The sequence below is a fragment of the Oncorhynchus nerka genome, unplaced genomic scaffold (assembly GCF_034236695.1).
Source record: "Oncorhynchus nerka isolate Pitt River unplaced genomic scaffold, Oner_Uvic_2.0 unplaced_scaffold_1470, whole genome shotgun sequence".
Taxonomy (NCBI): Eukaryota; Metazoa; Chordata; class Actinopteri; order Salmoniformes; family Salmonidae; genus Oncorhynchus; species Oncorhynchus nerka.
Window position 1 is genome coordinate 65,660 of NW_027039843.1, and position 21,841 is coordinate 87,500.

The 21,841-nt window shown below is 40.6% G+C and overlaps 1 protein-coding gene across 2 annotated transcripts in view; it reads right to left on the reverse strand.

Annotated features, from left to right (window-relative positions):
* The window catches only part of LOC135568582 (NACHT, LRR and PYD domains-containing protein 3-like), a 52,560-nt gene that overhangs the window by 21,696 nt on the left and 9,023 nt on the right, over positions 1 to 21,841 (reverse strand). For both annotated transcript variants that reach the window (XM_065015384.1, XM_065015383.1), the window contains exon 2: positions 21,062 to 21,205. In XM_065015384.1, coding sequence (XP_064871456.1) covers positions 21,062 to 21,205 — 144 coding nt within the window. The remainder of the gene's footprint in view (positions 1 to 21,061; positions 21,206 to 21,841) is intronic.

A 21,841-nucleotide genomic window follows, 5' to 3' on the forward strand; every position in this document is an offset into this window, starting at 1 on the left:
ACTATCTAATCATGGGGTTGGTTATCTAATCATGGCATGGGGTTGTTCACTATCTAATCATGGGGTTGTTCACTATCTAATCATGGCATGGGGTTGTTAACTATCTAATCATGGGGTTGTTCACTATCTAATCACTGCATGGGGTTGTTCACTATCTAATCATGGGGTTGTTCACTATCTAATCATGGCATGGGGTTGTTCACTATCTAATCATGGGGTTGTTCATTATCTAATCATGGCATGGGGTTGTTCACTATCTAATCATGGGGTTGTTCACTATCTAATCATGGCATGGGGTTGTTCACTATCTAATCATGGGGTTGTTCACTATCTAATCATGGGGTTGTTCACTATCTAATCATGGGGTTGTTCACTATCTAATCATGGCATGGGGTTGTTCACTATCTAATCATGGGATTGTTCACTATCTAATTATGGGGTTGTTCACTATCTAATCATGGGGTTGTTCACGATCTAATCATGGGGTTGTTCACTATCTAATCATGGGGTTGTTCAATATCTAATCATGGGGTTGTTCACTATCTAATCATGGGGTTGTTCACTATCTAATCACGGGGTTGTTCACTATCTAATCATGGGGTTGTTCACTATCTAATCATGGGGTTGTTCACTATCTAATCATGGGGTTGTTCACTATCTAATCATGGCATGGGGTTGTTCACTATCTAATCATGGGGTTGTTCACTATCTAATCATGGGGTTGTTCACTATCTAATCATGGCATGGGGTTGTTAACTATCTAATCATGGGGTTGTTCACTATCTAATCACGGCATGGGGTTGTTCACTATCTAATCATGGGGTTGTTCACTATCTAATCATGGGGTTGTTCACTATCTAATCATGGGGTTGTTCACTATCTAATCATGGCATGGGGTTGTTCACTATCTAATCATGGCATGGGGTTGTTCACTATCTAATCATGGCATGGGGTTGTTCACTATCTAATCAAGGGGTTGTTGTTCTAATCATTGTGTTGTTCACTATCTAATCATGGCATGGGGTTGTTCACTATCTAATCATGGGGTTGTTCACTATCTAATCACGGCATGGGGTTGTTCACTATCTAATCATGACATGGGGTTGTTCACTATCTAATCATGGGGTTGTTCACTATCTAATCATGGGGTTGTTCACTATCTAATCATGGCATGGGGTTGTTCACTATCTAATCATGGGGTTGTTCACTATCTAATCATGGCATGGGGTTGTTCACTATCTAATCATGGGGTTGTTCACTATCTAATCACGGCATGGGGTTGTTCACTATCTAATCATGGCATGGGGTTGTTCACTATCTAATCATGGGGTTGTTCACTATCTAATCATGACATGGGGTTGTTCACTATCTAATCATGGGGTTGTTCACTATCTAATCATGGGGGTGTTCACTATCTAATCATGGGGTTGTTCACTATCTAATCATGGGGGTGTTCACTATATAATCATGGGGTTGTTCACTATCTAATCATGGCATGGGGTTGTTCACTATCTAATCATGGGGTTGTTCACTATCTAATCATGGGGTTGTTCACTATCTAATCATGGGGTTGTTCACTATCTAATCATGGGGTTGTTCACTATCTAATCATGGGGTTGTTCACTATCTAATCATGACATGGGGTTGTTCACTATTTAATCATGGGGTTGTTCACTATCTAATCACGGCATGGGGTTGTTCACTATCTAATCATGGGGTTGTTCACTATCTAATCATGGGGTTGTCCCCTATCTGATCATGGGGTTGTTCACTATCTAGTCATGGCATGGGGTTGTTCACTATCTAATCACGGCATGGGGTTGTTCACTATCTAATCATGGGGTTGTTCACTATCTGATCATGGGGTTGTTCACTATCTAATCACGGCATGGGGTTGTTCACTATCTAATCACGGCATGGGGTTGTTCACTATCTAATCACGGCATGGGGTTGTTCATGGGGTTGTTCTATCTATCTAATCATGGGATTGTTCACTATCTAATCATGGGGTTGTTCACTATCTAATCATGGGGTTGTTCACTATCTAATCATGGGGTTGTTCACTATCTAATCATGGCATGGGGTTGTTAACTATCTAATCACGGCATGGGGTTGTTCACTATCTAATAATGGCATGGGGTTGTTCACTATCTAATCATGGCATGGGGTTGTTCACTATCTAATCATGGGGTTGTTCACTATCTAATCATGGCATGGGGTTGTTCACTATCTAATCATGGGGTTGTTCACTCTCTAATCATGGGGTTGTTCACTGTCTAATCATGGGGTTGTTCACTATCTAATCATGGCATGGGGTTGTTCACTATCTAATCATGGGGTTGTTCACTATCTAATCACGGCATGGGGTTGTTAACTATCTAATCATGGGGTTGTTCACTATCTAATCACGGCATGGGGTTGTTCACTATCTAATCATGGGGTTGTTCACTATCTGATCATGGGGTTGTTCACTATCTAATCACGGCATGGGGTTGTTCACTATCTAATCACGGCATGGGGTTGTTCACTATCTAATCATGGGGTTGTTCACTATCTAATCATGGGATTGTTCACTATCTAATCATGGGGTTGTTCACTATCTAATCATGGGGTTGTTCACTATCTAATCATGGGGTTGTTCACTATCTAATCATGGCATGGGGTTGTTAACTATCTAATCACGGCATGGGGTTGTTCACTATCTAATAATGGCATGGGGTTGTTCACTATCTAATCATGGCATGGGGTTGTTCACTATCTAATCATGGGGTTGTTCACTATCTAATCATGGCATGGGGTTGTTCACTATCTAATCATGGGGTTGTTCACTGTCTAATCATGGGGTTGTTCACTATCTAATCATGGCATGGGGTTGTTCACTATCTAATCATGGGGTTGTTCACTATCTAATCACGGCATGGGGTTGTTCACTATCTAATCATGGGGTTGTTCACTATCTAATCATGGGGTTGTTCACTATCTAATCATGGCATGGGGTTGTTCACTATCTAATCATGGGGTTGTTCACTATCTAATCATGGCATGGGGTTGTTCACTATCTAATCATGGGGTTGTTCACTATCTAATCATGGGTTGTTGGGGTTGTTCACTATCTAATCATGGGGTTGTTCACTATCTAATCATGGCATGGGGTTGTTCACTATCTAATCACGGCATGGGGTTGTTCACTATCTAATCATGGGGTTGTTCACTATCTAATCATGGCATGGGGTTGTTCACTATCTAATCATGGGGGCATGGGTTGTTCACTATCTAATCATGGGGTTGTTCACTATCTAATCATGTCATGGGGTTGTTCACTATCTAATCATGGGGTTGTTCACTAATCATGGGGTTGTTCACTATCTAATCATGGGGTTGTTCACTATCTAATCATGGGGTTGTTCACTATCTAATCATGGGGTTGTTCACTATCTAATCATGGGGGTTGTTCACTATCTAATCATGGGGTTGTTCACTATCTAATCATGGGGTTGGGGGTTGTTCACTATCTAATCATGGGGTTGTTCACTATCTAATCATGGGGTTGTTCACTGTTCTAATCATGGGGTTGTTCACTATCTAATCATGGGGTTGTTCACTATCTAATCATGGGGTTGTTCACTATCTAATCATGGGGTTGTTCTAATATCTAATCATGGTGTTGTTCAATATCTAATCATGGGGTTGTTCACTATCTAATCATGGGGTTGTTCACTATCTAGTCATGGCATGGGGTTGTTCACTATCTAATCACGGCATGGGGTTGTTCACTATCTAATCATGGGGTTGTTCACTATCTGATCATGGGGTTGTTCACTATCTAATCACGGCATGGGGTTGTTCACTATCTAATCACGGCATGGGGTTGTTCACTATCTAATCATGGGGTTGTTCACTATCTAATCATGGGATTGTTCACTATCTAATCATGGGGTTGTTCACTATCTAATCATGGGGTTGTTCACTATCTAATCATGGGGTTGTTCACTATCTAATCATGGCATGGGGTTGTTAACTATCTAATCACGGCATGGGGTTGTTCACTATCTAATAATGGCATGGGGTTGTTCACTATCTAATCATGGCATGGGGTTGTTCACTATCTAATCATGGGGTTGTTCACTATCTAATCATGGCATGGGGTTGTTCACTATCTAATCATGGGGTTGTTCACTGTCTAATCATGGGGTTGTTCACTATCTAATCATGGGGTTGTTCACTATCTAATCATGGGGTTGTTCACTATCTAATCATGGGGTTGTTCACTATCTAATCATGGCATGGGGTTGTTCACTATCTAATCATGGGGTTGTTCACTATCTAATCATGGCATGGGGTTGTTCACTATCTAATCATGGGGTTGTTCACTATCTAATCATGGCATGGGGTTGTTCACTATCTAATCATGGGGTTGTTCACTATCTAATCATGGGGTTGCATGGGGTTGTTCACTATCTAATCATGGGGTTGTTGTCTAATCATGGGGTTGTTCACTATCTAATCATGGGGTTGTTCACTATCTAATCATGGGGTTGTTCACTATCTAATCATGGGGTTGTTCACTATCTAATCATGGCATGGGGTTGTTCACTATCTAATCATGGGGTTGTTCACTATCTAATCATGGCATGGGGTTGTTCACTATCTAATCATGGGGTTGTTCACTATCTAATCATGGGGTTGGCATGGGGTTGTTCACTATCTAATCATGGGGTTGTTCACTATCTAATCATGGGGTTGTTCACTATCTAATCATGGGGTTGTTCACTATCTAATCATGGGGTTGTTCACTATCTAATCATGGGGTTGTTCACTATCTAATCATGGCATGGGGTTGTTCACTATCTAATCATGGGGTTGTTCACTATCTAATCATGGGGTTGTTCAATATCTAATCATGGGGTTGTTCACTATCTAATCACGGGGTTGTTCACTATCTAATCATGGGGTTGTTCACTATCTAATCATGGGGTTGTTCACTATCTAATCATGGGGTTGTTCACTATCTAATCATGGGGTTGTTCACTATCTATTCATGGCATGGGGTTGTTCACTATCTAATCAAGGGGTTGTTCACTATCTAATCATTGTGTTGTTCACTATCTAATCATGGCATGGGGTTGTTCACTATCTAATCATGGGGTTGTTCACTATCTAATCACGGCATGGGGTTGTTCACTATCTAATCATGACATGGGGTTGTTCACTATCTAATCATGGGGTTGTTCACTATCTAATCATGTCATGGGGTTGTTCACTATCTAATCATGGGGGTGTTCACTATCTAATCATGGGGTTGTTCACTATCTAATCATGGGGTTGTTCACTATCTAATCATGGCATGGGGTTGTTCACTATCTAATCATGGGGTTGTTCACTATCTAATCACGGCATGGGGTTGTTCACTATCTAATCATGGCATGGGGTTGTTCACTATCTAATCATGGGGTTGTTCACTATCTAATCATGACATGGGGTTGTTCACTATCTAATCATGGGGTTGTTCACTATCTAATCATGGGGTTGTTCACTATCTAATCATGGGGTTGTTCACTATCTAATCATGGGGTTGTTCACTATCTAATCATGGCATGGGGTTGTTCACTATCTAATCATGGGGTTGTTCACTATCTAATCATGGGGTTGTTCACTATCTAATCATGGGGTTGTTCACTATCTAATCATGGGGTTGTTCACTATCTAATCATGGGGTTGTTCACTATCTAATCATGGGGTTGTTCACTATCTAATCATGGGGTTGTTCACTATCTAATCATGGGGTTGTTTCATCTATCTATCTAATCATGGGGTTGCATGGGGTTGTTCACTATCTAATCAAGGGGTTGTTCACTATCTAATCATTGTGTTGTTCACTATCTAATCATGGCATGGGGTTGTTCACTATCTAATCATGGGGTTGTTCACTATCTAATCACGGCATGGGGTTGTTCACTATCTAATCATGACATGGGGTTGTTCACTATCTAATCATGGGGTTGTTCACTATCTAATCATGGGGTTGTTCACTATCTAATCATGTCATGGGGTTGTTCACTATCTAATCATGGGGTTGTTCACTATCTAATCATGGGGTTGTTCACTATCTAATCATGGGGTTGTTCACTATCTAACCATGGCATGGGGTTGTTCACTATCTAATCATGGGGTTGTTCACTATCTAATCATGGCATGGGGTTGTTCACTATCTAATCATGGGGTTGTTCACTATCTAATCACGGCATGGGGTTGTTCACTATCTAATCATGGCATGGGGTTGTTCACTATCTAATCATGGGGTTGTTCACTATCTAATCATGACATGGGGTTGTTCACTATCTAATCATGGGGTTGTTCACTATCTAATCATGGGGTTGTTCACTATCTAATCATGGGGTTGTTCACTATCTAATCATGGGGTTGTTCACTATCTAATCACGGCATGGGGTTGTTCACTATCTAATCATGGGGTTGTTCACTATCTAATCATGGCATGGGGTTGTTCATTATCTAATCATGGCATGGGGTTGTTCACTATCTAATCATGGGGTTGTTCACTATCTAATCATGACATGGGGTTGTTCACTATCTAATCATGGGGTTGTTCACTATCTAATCATGGGGTTTTTCACTATCATGGCATGGGGTTGTTCACTATCTAATCATGGGGTTGTTCACTATCTAATCACGGCATGGGGTTGTTCACTATCTAATCATGGCATGGGGTTGTTCACTATCTAATCATGGGGTTGTTCACTATGTAATCATGACATGGGGTTGTTCACTATTTAATCATGGGGTTGTTCACTATCTAATCACGGCATGGGGTTGTTCACTATCTAATCATGGGGTTGTTCACTATCTAATCATGGGGTTGTCCCCTATCTGATCATGGGGTTGTTCACTATCTAATCATGGCATGGGGTTGTTCACTATCTAATCACGGCATGGGGTTGTTCACTATCTAATCATGGGGTTGTCCCCTATCTGATCATGGGGTTGTTCACTATCTAATCACATGGGGCATGGGGTTGTTCACTATCTAATCATGGGGTTGTTCACTATCTAATCACGGCATGGGGTTGTTCACTATCTAATCACGGCATGGGGTTGTTCACTATCTAATCATGGGGTTGTTCACTATCTAATCATGGGGTTGTCCCCTATCTAATCATGGGGTTGTTCACTATCTAATCATGGGGTTGTTCACTATCTAATCATGGGGTTGTCCCCTATCTGATCATGGGGTTGTTCACTATCTAATCATGGCATGGTGTTGTTCACTATCTAATCATGGGGTTGTTCACTATCTAATCATGGGGTTGTTCACTATCTAATCATGGGGTTGTTCACTATCTAATCATGGGGTTGTTCACTATCTAATCATGGGGTTGTCCCCTATCTGATCATAGGGTTGTTCACTATCTAATCACGGCATGGGGTTGTTCACTATCTAATCATGGGGTTGTCCCCTATCTGATCATGGGGTTGTTCACTATCTAATCACGGCATGGGGTTGTTCACTATCTAATCATGGGGTTGTTCACTATCTAATCATGGGGTTGTTCACTATCTAATCATCACTATCATGGGGTTGTTCACTATCTAATCATGGGGTTGTTCACTATCTAATCATGGGGTTGTTCACTATCTAATCATGGGGTTGTTCACTATCTAATCATGGGGTTGTTCACTATCTAATCATGGGGTTGTTCACTATCTAATCATGGGGTTGTTCACTATCTAATCATGGCATGGGGTTGTTCACTATCTAATCATGGGGTTGTTCACTATCTAATCACGGCATGGGGTTGTTCACTATCTAATCATGGCATGGGGTTGTTCACTATCTAATCATGGGGTTGTTCACTATCTAATCATGTTGATCATGGGGTTGTTCACTATCTAATCATGGGGTTGTTCACTATCTAATCATGGGGTTGTTCACTATCTAATCATGGGGTTGTTCACTATCTAATCATGGGGTTGTTCACTATCTAATCATGGGGTTGTTCACTATCTAATCACGGCATGGGGTTGTTCACTATCTAATCATGGGGTTGTTCACTATCTAATCATGGCATGGGGTTGTTCATTATCTAATCATGGCATGGGGTTGTTCACTATCTAATCATGGGGTTGTTCACTATCTAATCATGACATGGGGTTGTTCACTATCTAATCATGGGGTTTTTCACTATCATGGCATGGGGTTGTTCACTATCTAATCATGGGGTTGTTCACTATCTAATCACGGCATGGGGTTGTTCACTATCTAATCATGGCATGGGGTTGTTCACTATCTAATCATGGGGTTGTTCACTATGTAATCATGACATGGGGTTGTTCACTATTTAATCATGGGGTTGTTCACTATCTAATCACGGCATGGGGTTGTTCACTATCTAATCATGGGGTTGTTCACTATCTAATCATGGGGTTGTCCCCTATCTGATCATGGGGTTGTTCACTATCTAATCATGGCATGGGGTTGTTCACTATCTAATCACGGCATGGGGTTGTTCACTATCTAATCATGGGGTTGTCCCCTATCTGATCATGGGGTTGTTCACTATCTAATCACGGCATGGGGTTGTTCACTATCTAATCATGGGGTTGTTCACTATCTAATCACGGCATGGGGTTGTTCACTATCTAATCACGGCATGGGGTTGTTCACTATCTAATCATGGGGTTGTTCACTATCTAATCATGGGGTTGTCCCCTATCTAATCATGGGGTTGTTCACTATCTAATCATGGGGTTGTTCACTATCTAATCATGGGGTTGTCCCCTATCTGATCATGGGGTTGTTCACTATCTAATCATGGCATGGTGTTGTTCACTATCTAATCATGGGGTTGTTCACTATCTAATCATGGGGTTGTTCACTATCTAATCATGGGGTTGTTCACTATCTAATCATGGGGTTGTTCACTATCTAATCATGGGGTTGTCCCCTATCTGATCATAGGGTTGTTCACTATCTAATCACGGCATGGGGTTGTTCACTATCTAATCATGGGGTTGTCCCCTATCTGATCATGGGGTTGTTCACTATCTAATCACGGCATGGGGTTGTTCACTATCTAATCATGGGGTTGTTCACTATCTAATCATGGGGTTGTTCACTATCTAATCATGTCATGGGGTTGTTCACTATCTAATCATGGGGGTGTTCACTATCTAATCATGGGGTTGTTCACTATCTAATCATGGGGTTGTTCACTATCTAATCATGGGGTTGTTCACTATCTAACCATGGCATGGGGTTGTTCACTATCTAATCATGGGGTTGTTCACTATCTAATCATGGCATGGGGTTGTTCACTATCTAATCATGGGGTTGTTCACTATCTAATCACGGCATGGGGTTGTTCACTATCTAATCATGGCATGGGGTTGTTCACTATCTAATCATGGGGTTGTTCACTATCTAATCATGACATGGGGTTGTTCACTATCTAATCATGGGGTTGTTCACTATCTAATCATGGGGTTGTTCACTATCTAATCATGGGGTTGTTCACTATCTAATCATGGGGTTGTTCACTATCTAATCACGGCATGGGGTTGTTCACTATCTAATCATGGGGTTGTTCACTATCTAATCATGGCATGGGGTTGTTCACTATCTAATCACGGCATGTGGTTGTTCACTATCTAATCATGGGGTTGTTCACTATCTAATCATGTCATGGGGTTGTTCACTATCTTATCATGGGGTTGTTCACTATCTAATCATGGGGTTGTTCACTATCTAATCATGGGGTTGTTCACTATCTAATCATGGGGTTGTTCACTATCTAATCATGGGGTTGTTCACTATCTAATCATGGGGTTGTTCACTATCTAATCATGGCATGGGGTTGTTCACTATCTAATCTAATCATGGGGTTGTTCACTATCTAATCACGGCATGGGGTTGTTCATTATCTAATCATAGCATGGGGTTGTTCACTATCTAATCATGGGGTTGTTCACTATCTAATCATGACATGGGGTTGTTCACTATCTAATCATGGGGTTGTTCACTATCTAATCATGGGGTTTTTCACTATCTAATGGCATGGGGTTGTTCACTATCTAATCATGGGGTTGTTCACTATCTAATCACGGCATGGGGTTGTTCACTATCTAATCATGGCATGGGGTTGTTCACTATATAATCATGGGGTTGTTCACTATGTAATCATGACATGGGGTTGTTCACTATTTAATCATGGGGTTGTTCACTATCTAATCACGGCATGGGGTTGTTCACTATCTAATCATGGGGTTGTTCACTATCTAATCATGGGGTTGTCCCTTATCTGATCATGGGGTTGTCCCCTATCTGATCATGGGGTTGTTCACTATCTAATCACGGCATGGGGTTGTTCACTATCTAATCATGGGGTTGTCCCCTATCTGATCATGGGGTTGTTCACTATCTAATCACGGCATGGGGTTGTTCACTATCTAATCATGGGGTTGTTCACTATCTAATCACGGCATGGGGTTGTTCACTATCTAATCATGGGGTTGTTCACTATCTAATCATGGCATGGGGTTGTTCACTATCTAATCACGGCATGTGGTTGTTCACTATCTAATCATGGGGTTGTTCACTATCTAATCATGTCATGGGGTTGTTCACTATCTTATCATGGGGTTGTTCACTATCTAATCATGGGGTTGTTCACTATCTAATCATGGGGTTGTTCACTATCTAATCATGGGGTTGTTCACTATCTAATCATGGGGTTGTTCACTATCTAATCATGGGGTTGTTCACTATCTAATCATGGGGTTGTTCACTATCTAATCATGGCATGGGGTTGTTCACTATCTAATCATGGGGTTGTTCACTATCTAATCACGGCATGGGGTTGTTCATTATCTAATCATAGCATGGGGTTGTTCACTATCTAATCATGGGGTTGTTCACTATCTAATCATGACATGGGGTTGTTCACTATCTAATCATGGGGTTGTTCACTATCTAATCATGGGGTTTTTCACTATCATGGCATGGGGTTGTTCACTATCTAATCATGGGGTTGTTCACTATCTAATCACGGCATGGGGTTGTTCACTATCTAATCATGGCATGGGGTTGTTCACTATATAATCATGGGGTTGTTCACTATGTAATCATGACATGGGGTTGTTCACTATTTAATCATGGGGTTGTTCACTATCTAATCACGGCATGGGGTTGTTCACTATCTAATCATGGGGTTGTTCACTATCTAATCATGGGGTTGTCCCCTATCTGATCATGGGGTTGTCCCCTATCTGATCATGGGGTTGTTCACTATCTAATCACGGCATGGGGTTGTTCACTATCTAATCATGGGGTTGTCCCCTATCTGATCATGGGGTTGTTCACTATCTAATCACGGCATGGGGTTGTTCACTATCTAATCATGGGGTTGTTCACTATCTAATCACGGCATGGGGTTGTTCACTATCTAATCATGGGGTTGTCCCCTATCTGATCATGGGGTTGTTCACTATCTAATCATGGCATGGGGTTGTTCACTATCTAATCACGGCATGGGGTTGTTCACTATCTAATCACGGGGTTGTTCACTATCAATAATCATGGGGTTGTCCCTATCTAATATCTAATCATGGGGTTGTTCACTATCTAATCATGGGGTTGTTCACTATCTAATCATGGGGTTGTCCCTATCTGATCATGGGGTTGTTCACTATCTAATCATGGCATGGGGTTGTTCACTATCTAATCATGGGGTTGTTCACTATCTAATCATGGGGTTGTTCACTATCTAATCATGGGGTTGTTCACTATCTAATCATGGGGTTGTTCACTATCTAATCATGGGGTTGTCCCCTATCTGATCATGGGGTTGTTCACTATCTAATCACGGCATGGGGTTCTTCACTATCTAATCATGGGGTTGTCCCCTATCTGATCATGGGGTTGTTCACTATCTAATCACGGCATGGGGTTGTTCACTATCTAATCATGGGGTTGTTCACTATCTAATGACGGCATGGGGTTGTTCACTATCTAATCATGGGGTTGTTCACTGTCTAATCATGGGGTTGTCCCCTATCTGATCATGGGGGTTGTTCACTATCTAATCACGGCATGGGGTTGTTCACTATCTATTCATCATGGGGTTGTTCACTATCTAATCATGGGGTTGTTCTATCTAATCATGGGGTTGTTATCTAATCACGACATGGGGTTGTTCACTATCTAATCATGTGGTTGTTCACTATCTAATCATGGGGTTGTTCACTATCTAATCACAACATGGGGTTGTTCACTATCTAATCACAGCATGGGGTTGTTCACTATCTAATCATGGCATGGGGTTGTTCACTATCTAATCACGACATGGGGTTGTTCACTATCTAATCACAGCATGGGGTTGTTCACTATCTAATCATGGGGTTGTTCACTATCTAATGGGGTTGTTCACTATCTAATCATGGGGTTGTTCACTATCTAATCATGGGGTTGTTCACTATCTAATCACGACATAGGGTTGTTCACTATCTAATCACGGCATGGGGTTGTTCACTGTCTAATCATGGGGTTGTTCACTATCTAATCATGGCATGGGGTTGTTCACTATCTAATCATGGCATGGGGTTGTTCACTATCTAATCATGACATGGGTTTGTTCACTATCTAATCATGGGGTTGTTCACTATCTAATCATGGCATGGGGTTGTTCACTATCTAATCACGGCATGGGGTTGTTCACTATCTAATCACAGCATGGGGTTGTTCACTATCTAATCACAACATGGGGTTGTTCACTATCTAATCACAGCATGGGGTTGTTCACTATCTAATCATGGCATGGGGTTGTTCACTATCTAATCACGACATGGGGTTGTTCACTATCTAATCACAGCATGGGGTTGTTCACTATCTAATCACGACATGGGGTTGTTCACTATCTAATCATGGGGTTGTTCACTATCTAATCATGGGGTTGTTCACTATCTAATCATGGGGTTGTTCACTATCTAATCACGACATAGGGTTGTTCACTATCTAATCACGGCATGGGGTTGTTCACTGTCTAATCATGGGGTTGTTCACTATCTAATCATGGCATGGGGTTGTTCACTATCTAATCATGGCATGGGGTTGTTCACTATCTAATCATGACATGGGTTTGTTCACTATCTAATCATGGGGTTGTTCACTATCTAATCATGGCATGGGGTTGTTCACTATCTAATCACGGCATGGGGTTGTTCACTATCTAATCATGGGGTTGTTCACTATCTAATCATGGCATGGGGTTGTTCACTATCTAATCATGGGGTTGTTCACTATCTAATCATGGCATGGGGTTGTTCACTATCTAATCATGGGGTTGTTCACTATCTAATCATGGCATGGGGTTGTTCACTATCTAATCATGGGGTTGTTCACTATCTAATCATGGCATGGGGTTGTTCACTATCTAATCACGGCATGGGGTTGTTCACTATCTAATCATGGCATGGGGTTGTTCACTATCTAATCATGGGGTTGTTCACTATCTAATCATGGGGTTGTTCACTATCTAATCATGGGGTTGTTCACTATCTAATCACGGCATGGGGTTGTTCACTATCTAATCATGGGGTTGTTCACTATCTAATCATGGGGTTGTCCCCTATCTGATCATGGGGTTGTTCACTATCTAATCACGGCATGGAGTTGTTCACTATCTATTCACGACATGGGGTTGTTCACTATCTAATCATGGGGTTGTTCACTATCTAATCATGGGGTTGTTCACTATCTAATCACGACATGGGGTTGTTCACTATCTAATCATGGCATGGGGTTGTTCACTATCTAACCATGGCATGGGGTTGTTCACTATCTAATCATGACATGGGGTTGTTCACTATGTAATCATGGGGTTGTTCACTATCTAATCATGGCATGGGGTTGTTCACTATCTAATCATGGCATGGGGTTGTTCACTATCTAATCACGGCATGGGGTTGTTCACTATCTAATCATGGGGTTGTTCACTATCTAATCATGGCATGGGGTTGTTCACTATCTAATCACGGCATGGGGTTGTTCACTATCTAATCATGGCATGGGGTTGTTCATCTAATCTAATGGCATGGGGTTGTTCACTATCTAATCATGGGGTTGTTCACTATCTAATCATGGGGTTGTTCACTATCTAATCATGGGGTTGTTCACTATCTAATCATGGGGTTGTTCACTATCTAATCACGGCATGGGGTTGTTCACTATCTAATCATGGGGTTGTTCACTATCTAATCATGGCATGGGTTGTTCACTATCTAATCATGGGGTTGTTCACTATCTAATCATGGCATGGGGTTGTTCACTATCTAATCATGGGGTTGTTCACTATCTAATCATGGGGTTGTTCACTATCTAATCACGGCATGGGGTTGTTCACTATCTAATCATGGGGTTGTTCACTATCTAATCACGGCATGGGGTTGTTCACTATCTAATCATGGGGTTGTTCACTATCTAATCATGGCATGGGGTTGTTCACTATCTAATCATGACATGGGGTTGTTCACTATCTAATCATGGGGTTGTTCACTATCTAATCATGGCATGGGGTTGTTCACTATCTAATCATGGCATGGGGTTGTTCACTATCTAATCATGGGGTTGTTCACTATCTAATCATGGCATGGGGTTGTTCACTATCTAATCATGGGGTTGTTCACTATCTAATCATGGCATGGGGTTGTTCACTATCTAATCACGGCATGGGGTTGTTCACTATCTAATCATGGCATGGGGTTGTTCACTATCTAATCATGGGGTTGTTCACTATCTAATCACGGCATGGGGTTGTTCACTATCTAATCATGGGGTTGTTCACTATCTAATCACGGCATGGGGTTGTTCACTATCTAATCATGGGGTTGTTCACTATCTAATCATGGCATGGGGTTGTTCACTATCTAATCATGGGGTTGTTCACTATCTAATCATGGCATGGGGTTGTTCACTATCTAGTCATGGCATGGGGTTGTTCACTATCTAATCATGGGGTTGTTCACTATCTAATCATGGCATGGGGTTGTTCACTATCTAATCATGGGGTTGTTCACTATCTAATCATGGCATGGGGTTGTTCACTATCTAATCACGGCATGGGGTTGTTCACTATCTAATCACGGCATGGGGTTGTTCACTATCTAATCATGGGGTTGTTCACTATCTAATCATGGGGTTGTTCACTATCTAATCATGGGGTTGTTCACTATCTAATCATGGCATGGGTTGTTCACTATCTAATCATGGGGTTGTTCACTATCTAATCATGGCATGGGGTTGTTCACTATCTAATCATGGGGTTGTTCACTATCTAATCATGGCATGGGGTTGTTCACTATCTAATCATGGGGTTGTTCACTATCTAATCATGGGGTTCTTCACTATCTAATCATGGGGTTGTTCACTATCTAATCATGGGGTTGTTCACTATCTAATCACGGCATGGGGTTGTTCACTATCTAATCATGGGGTTGTTCACTATCTAATCATGGCATGGGGTTGTTCACTATCTAATCATGACATGGGGTTGTTCACTATCTAATCATGGGGTTGTTCACTATCTAATCATGGCATGGGGTTGTTCACTATCTAATCATGGCATGGGGTTGTTCACTATCTAATCATGGGGTTGTTCACTATCTAATCATGGCATGGGGTTGTTCACTATCTAATCATGGGGTTGTTCACTATCTAGTCATGGCATGGGGTTGTTCACTATCTAATCATGGGGTTGTTCACTATCTAATCATGGCATGGGGTTGTTCACTATCTAATCATGGGGTTGTTCACTATCTAATCATGGCATGGGGTTGTTCACTATCTAATCACGGCATGGGGTTGTTCACTATCTAATCATGGCATGGGGTTGTTCACTATCTAATCATGGGGTTGTTCACTATCTAATCATGGGGTTGTTCACTATCTAATCATGGCATGGGGTTGTTCACTATCTAATCATGGGGTTGTTCACTATCTAATCATGGGGTTGTTCACTATCTAATCACAGCATGGGGTTGTTCACTATCTAATCATGGCATGGGGTTGTTCACTATCTAATCACAGCATGGGGTTGTTCACTATCTAATCATGGGGTTGTTCACTATCTAATCATGGGGTTGTTCACTATCTAATCATGGGGTTGTTCACTATCTAATCACGACATAGGGTTGTTCACTATCTAATCACGGCATGGGGTTGTTCACTGTCTAATCATGGGGTTGTTCACTATCTAATCATGGCATGGGGTTGTTCACTATCTAATCATGTCATGGGGTTGTTCACTATCTAATCATGGCATGGGGTTGTTCACTATCTAATCATGACATGGGTTTGTTCACTATCTAATCATGGGGTTGTTCACTATCTAATCATGGCATGGGGTTGTTCACTATCTAATCACGGCATGGGGTTGTTCACTATCTAATCATGGGGTTGTTCACTATCTAATCATGGCATGGGGTTGTTCACTATCTAATCATGGGGTTGTTCACTATCTAATCATGGCATGGGGTTGTTCACTATCTAATCATGGGGTTGTTCACTATCTAATCATGGCATGGGGTTGTTCACTATCTAATCATGGGGTTGTTCACTATCTAATCATGGCATGGGGTTGTTCACTATCTAATCACGGCATGGGGTTGTTCACTATCTAATCATGGCATGGGGTTGTTCACTATCTAATCATGGGGTTGTTCACTATCTAATCATGGGGTTGTTCACTATCTAATCATGGGGTTGTTCACTATCTAATCACGGCATGGGGTTGTTCACTATCTAATCATGGGGTTGTTCACTATCTAATCATGGGGTTGTCCCCTATCTGATCATGGGGTTGTTCACTATCTAATCACGGCATGGAGTTGTTCACTATCTAATCATGGCATGGGGTTGTTCACTATCTAATCACGGCATGGGGTTGTTCACTATCTAATCATGGGGTTGTTCACTATCTAATCATGGCATGGGGTTGTTCACTATCTAATCACGGCATGGGGTTGTTCACTATCTAATCATGGCATGGGGTTGTTCACTATCTAATCATGGGGTTGTTCACTATCTAATCATGGGGTTGTTCACTATCTAATCATGGGGTTGTTCACTATCTAATCACGGCATGGGGTTGTTCACTATCTAATCATGGGGTTGTTCACTATCTAATCATGGCATGGGTTGTTCACTATCTAATCATGGGGTTGTTCACTATCTAATCATGGCATGGGGTTGTTCACTATCTAATCATGGGGTTGTTCACTATCTAATCACGGCATGGGGTTGTTCACTATCTAATCATGGGGTTGTTCACTATCTAATCACGGCATGGGGTTGTTCACTATCTAATCATGGGGTTGTTCACTATCTAATCATGGCATGGGGTTGTTCACTATCTAATCATGACATGGGGTTGTTCACTATCTAATCATGGGGTTGTTCACTATCTAATCATGGCATGGGGTTGTTCACTATCTAATCATGGCATGGGGTTGTTCACTATCTAATCATGGGGTTGTTCACTATCTAATCATGGCATGGGGTTGTTCACTATCTAATCATGGGGTTGTTCACTATCTAATCATGGCATGGGGTTGTTCACTATCTAATCACGGCATGGGGTTGTTCACTATCTAATCATGGCATGGGGTTGTTCACTATCTAATCATGGGGTTGTTCACTATCTAATCACGGCATGGGGTTGTTCACTATCTAATCATGGGGTTGTTCACTATCTAATCACGGCATGGGGTTGTTCACTATCTAATCATGGGGTTGTTCACTATCTAATCATGGCATGGGGTTGTTCACTATCTAATCATGACATGGGGTTGTTCACTATCTAATCATGGGGTTGTTCACTATCTAATCATGGCATGGGGTTGTTCACTATCTAGTCATGGCATGGGGTTGTTCACTATCTAATCTAATCATCATGGGGGTTGTTCATCATATCTAATCATGGCATGGGGTTGTTCACTATCTAATCATGGGGTTGTTCACTATCTAATCATGGCATGGGGTTGTTCACTATCTAATGGGGTTGTTCACTATCTAATCATGGCATGGGGTTGTTCACTATCTAATCATGGGGTTGTTCACTATCTAATCATGGGGTTGTTCACTATCTAATCATGGGGTTGTTCACTATCTAATCATGGCATGGGTTGTTCACTATCTAATCATGGGGTTGTTCACTATCTAATCATGGCATGGGGTTGTTCACTATCTAATCATGGGGTTGTTCACTATCTAATCATGGCATGGGGTTGTTCACTATCTAATCATGGGGTTGTTCACTATCTAATCATGGGGTTCTTCACTATCTAATCATGGGGTTGTTCACTATCTAATCATGGGGTTGTTCACTATCTAATCACGGCATGGGGTTGTTCACTATCTAATCATGGGGTTGTTCACTATCTAATCATGGCATGGGGTTGTTCACTATCTAATCATGACATGGGGTTGTTCACTATCTAATCATGGGGTTGTTCACTATCTAATCATGGCATGGGGTTGTTCACTATCTAATCATGGCATGGGGTTGTTCACTATCTAATCATGGGGTTGTTCACTATCTAATCATGGCATGGGGTTGTTCACTATCTAATCATGGGGTTGTTCACTATCTAGTCATGGCATGGGGTTGTTCACTATCTAATCATGGGGTTGTTCACTATCTAATCATGGCATGGGGTTGTTCACTATCTAATCATGGGGTTGTTCACTATCTAATCATGGCATGGGGTTGTTCACTATCTAATCACGGCATGGGGTTGTTCACTATCTAATCATGGCATGGGGTTGTTCACTATCTAATCATGGGGTTGTTCACTATCTAATCATGGGGTTGTTCACTATCTAATCATGGCATGGGGTTGTTCACTATCTAATCATGGGGTTGTTCACTATCTAATCATGGGGTTGTTCACTATCTAATCATGGCATGGGGTTGTTCACTATCTAATCATGGCATGGGGTTGTTCACTATCTAATCATGGGGTTGTTCACTATCTAATCATGGGATTGTTCACTATCTAATCATGGCATGGGGTTTTTCACTATCTAATCATGGGGTTGTTCACTATCTAATCATGGGGTTGTTCACTATCTAATCATGGGGTTGTTCACTATCTAATCATGGGGTTGTTCAATGACAGACATGTATTTGTTTAAAATCTATCACTTGATGATATCAATTCAAAGAGAGAAATAATCATGTGGTTTTGCTGAAATATCTACCTCATTCATATTGAAATAGCTAAATATCTGTCTCATTCTCAAATGTGACCGGTCGGCTCAATTCGGTCTCATTTAGCAACATTTGAAATGTTGTTTCCAGATTGGATAAAAGTAGAGACTGAGGGCTAGATAATGGTATATCATACACTACAGTTGAGGAACAATGGGAAAGTAATTCTGCTTTGAACGTTGATAAACTTGTAACCTCACTTTTGAGAAAATGTCAGTTGAAAGTTTTGGTATCTACTGGAGAGCTCTTCTTTGTCTACAGGGCTGCTACTTTGGCAGATAATGTCACCCATCTAAATAAATAATTATATATATAATTACCTAATGTATGGTGTTTTTGGTTTGTCAGTTGCATTGTTTGTTATACTATACATTGTTATTTTATTGTTGTTAGTGGGAAAATTAACTAGAAAATGTTATATTTCGCAATTCTGAGTAATTACTACTTTAGTAAGGAATTACACATTATTCAGTACTACTTTAGTTACTACATAATTCCATTTCAGAAGATTAGTTTAGTTTTCTCCCTGGATACACCACCACTCCCCCTCACAGGAAAACTCCTGTGTGCTTCTTTCTGTCCCTTTCCACACTGCTAACACAAGAGGAAGGACTGAAAAAGCATTTAACAGATTACTGTGAAGTAATATAATGATGATTCATGTTTATTATTACCTGGTTTTATGCTCATGTTTTGAATTATTGTTATACTTCATTACTATAATGATTATTAATAATCCTGAACATTAATTCAGTCACTTCTTGTTGAGAAAAACTTATTTTCCTTGTCATTGTCAAATTCATCAACCAGCATAGACCCACTCTGCCTTCTCACTAAAGTAGCCAACTCAGCCCCACTAAAAAGGTTGTGTCGTCAGCAGCGAGCATCCTTCCTTCTCTCGAAAGTGAGGGGCATGTTGAGATAAATGTTCTAACCGCGAGGGATTCATGATGTAATTTATTGGCGGGCTGGAAAACACACTTTTGTCTTCTCTATTCCGAGGCTGTTTTGTACCAATATGAGATATTAAGTAAGAAAATAACAAATAAGTTACCTGCTAGGCTCATAATCTGAAGTAGCAACTGCGTCAGATCTACAAATCAATGAGCTATACCTGTCCATTTGTTTTCTAACTCAGTGAAACTGCGCATCTTTCACTCAATCCGATGTCTACCAACGAAGATTTCAATGCATATCATATTACCCAGCAGCCATTTAGAAACAAAATGTCAGAAAATGTATAATCTTCTTTTAAAAATGTATTCTGTCTGTTTTATATTCGGCCACATCTTGAAAAAGAGGACTGTAATAATAGTAATAATAATTTAATAAAGATATACCCATCTAAAATCTATTAACTGATAATAATAGTAATTTAATAAAGATATACCCATCTAAAATCTATTAACTGATAATAATAATAATTTAATAAAGATATACCCATCTAAAATCTATTAACTGATAATAATAGTAATTTAATAAAGATATACCCATCTATAATATATTAACTGATAATAATAGTAATAATAATTTAATAAAGATATACCCATCTATAATCTATTAACTGATAATAATAGTAATTTAATAAAGATATACCCATCTAAAATATATTAACTGATAATAATAGTAATTTAATAAAGATATACCCATCTATAATCTATTAACTGGTCATCTGAGAACAGTAATATTTAAGTTAACCATAAGCAACCATTTCTGATTAAAAAACAACTGTGAACATTTTGGAAATAAACTCATATAAATTATTTTAAAAAGTGTTATCTCACCTGTTAGCTTTGGTGTGATGTTCCCCAGAGAGACGCCTTTTAGAGGCAGGGACCCCCTCCTCTCTCTCCCCAGAGAGACTAATTTTAGAGGCAGGGCCCCCCTCCTCTCTCTCCCCAGAGAGACTCATTTTAGAGCACTGACCCCTAAACAGAGATCCAGCATGTTGGTTGTGGTTAACACAGTGACAACTAAACAGAGATCCAACATGTTGGTTGTGGTTTACACACTGACCCCTAAACAGAGATCCAAAATGTTGGTTGTGGTTAACACAGTGACAACTAAACAGAGATCCAACATGTTGGTTGTGGTTAACACAGTGACAACTAAACAGAGATCCAACATGTTGGTTGTGGTTAACACAGTGACAACTAAACAGAGATCCATCATGTTGGTTGTGGTTAACACAGTGACAACTAAACAGAGATCCAACATGTTGGTTGTGGTTAACACAGTGACAACTAAACAGAGATCCAACATGTTGGTTGTGGTTAACACAGTGACAACTAAACAGAGATCCAACATGTTGGTTGTGGTTAACACAGTGACAACTAAACAGAGATCCAACATGTTGGTTGTGGTTAACACAGTGACAACTAAACAGAGATCCAACATGTTGGTTGTGGTTAACACAGTGACAACTAAACAGAGATCCAACATGTTGGTTGTGGTTAACACAGTGACAACTAAACAGAGATCCAACATGTTGGTTGTGTTTAACACAGTGACAACTAAACAGAGATCCAACATGTTGGTTGTGGTTAACACAGTGACAACTAAAC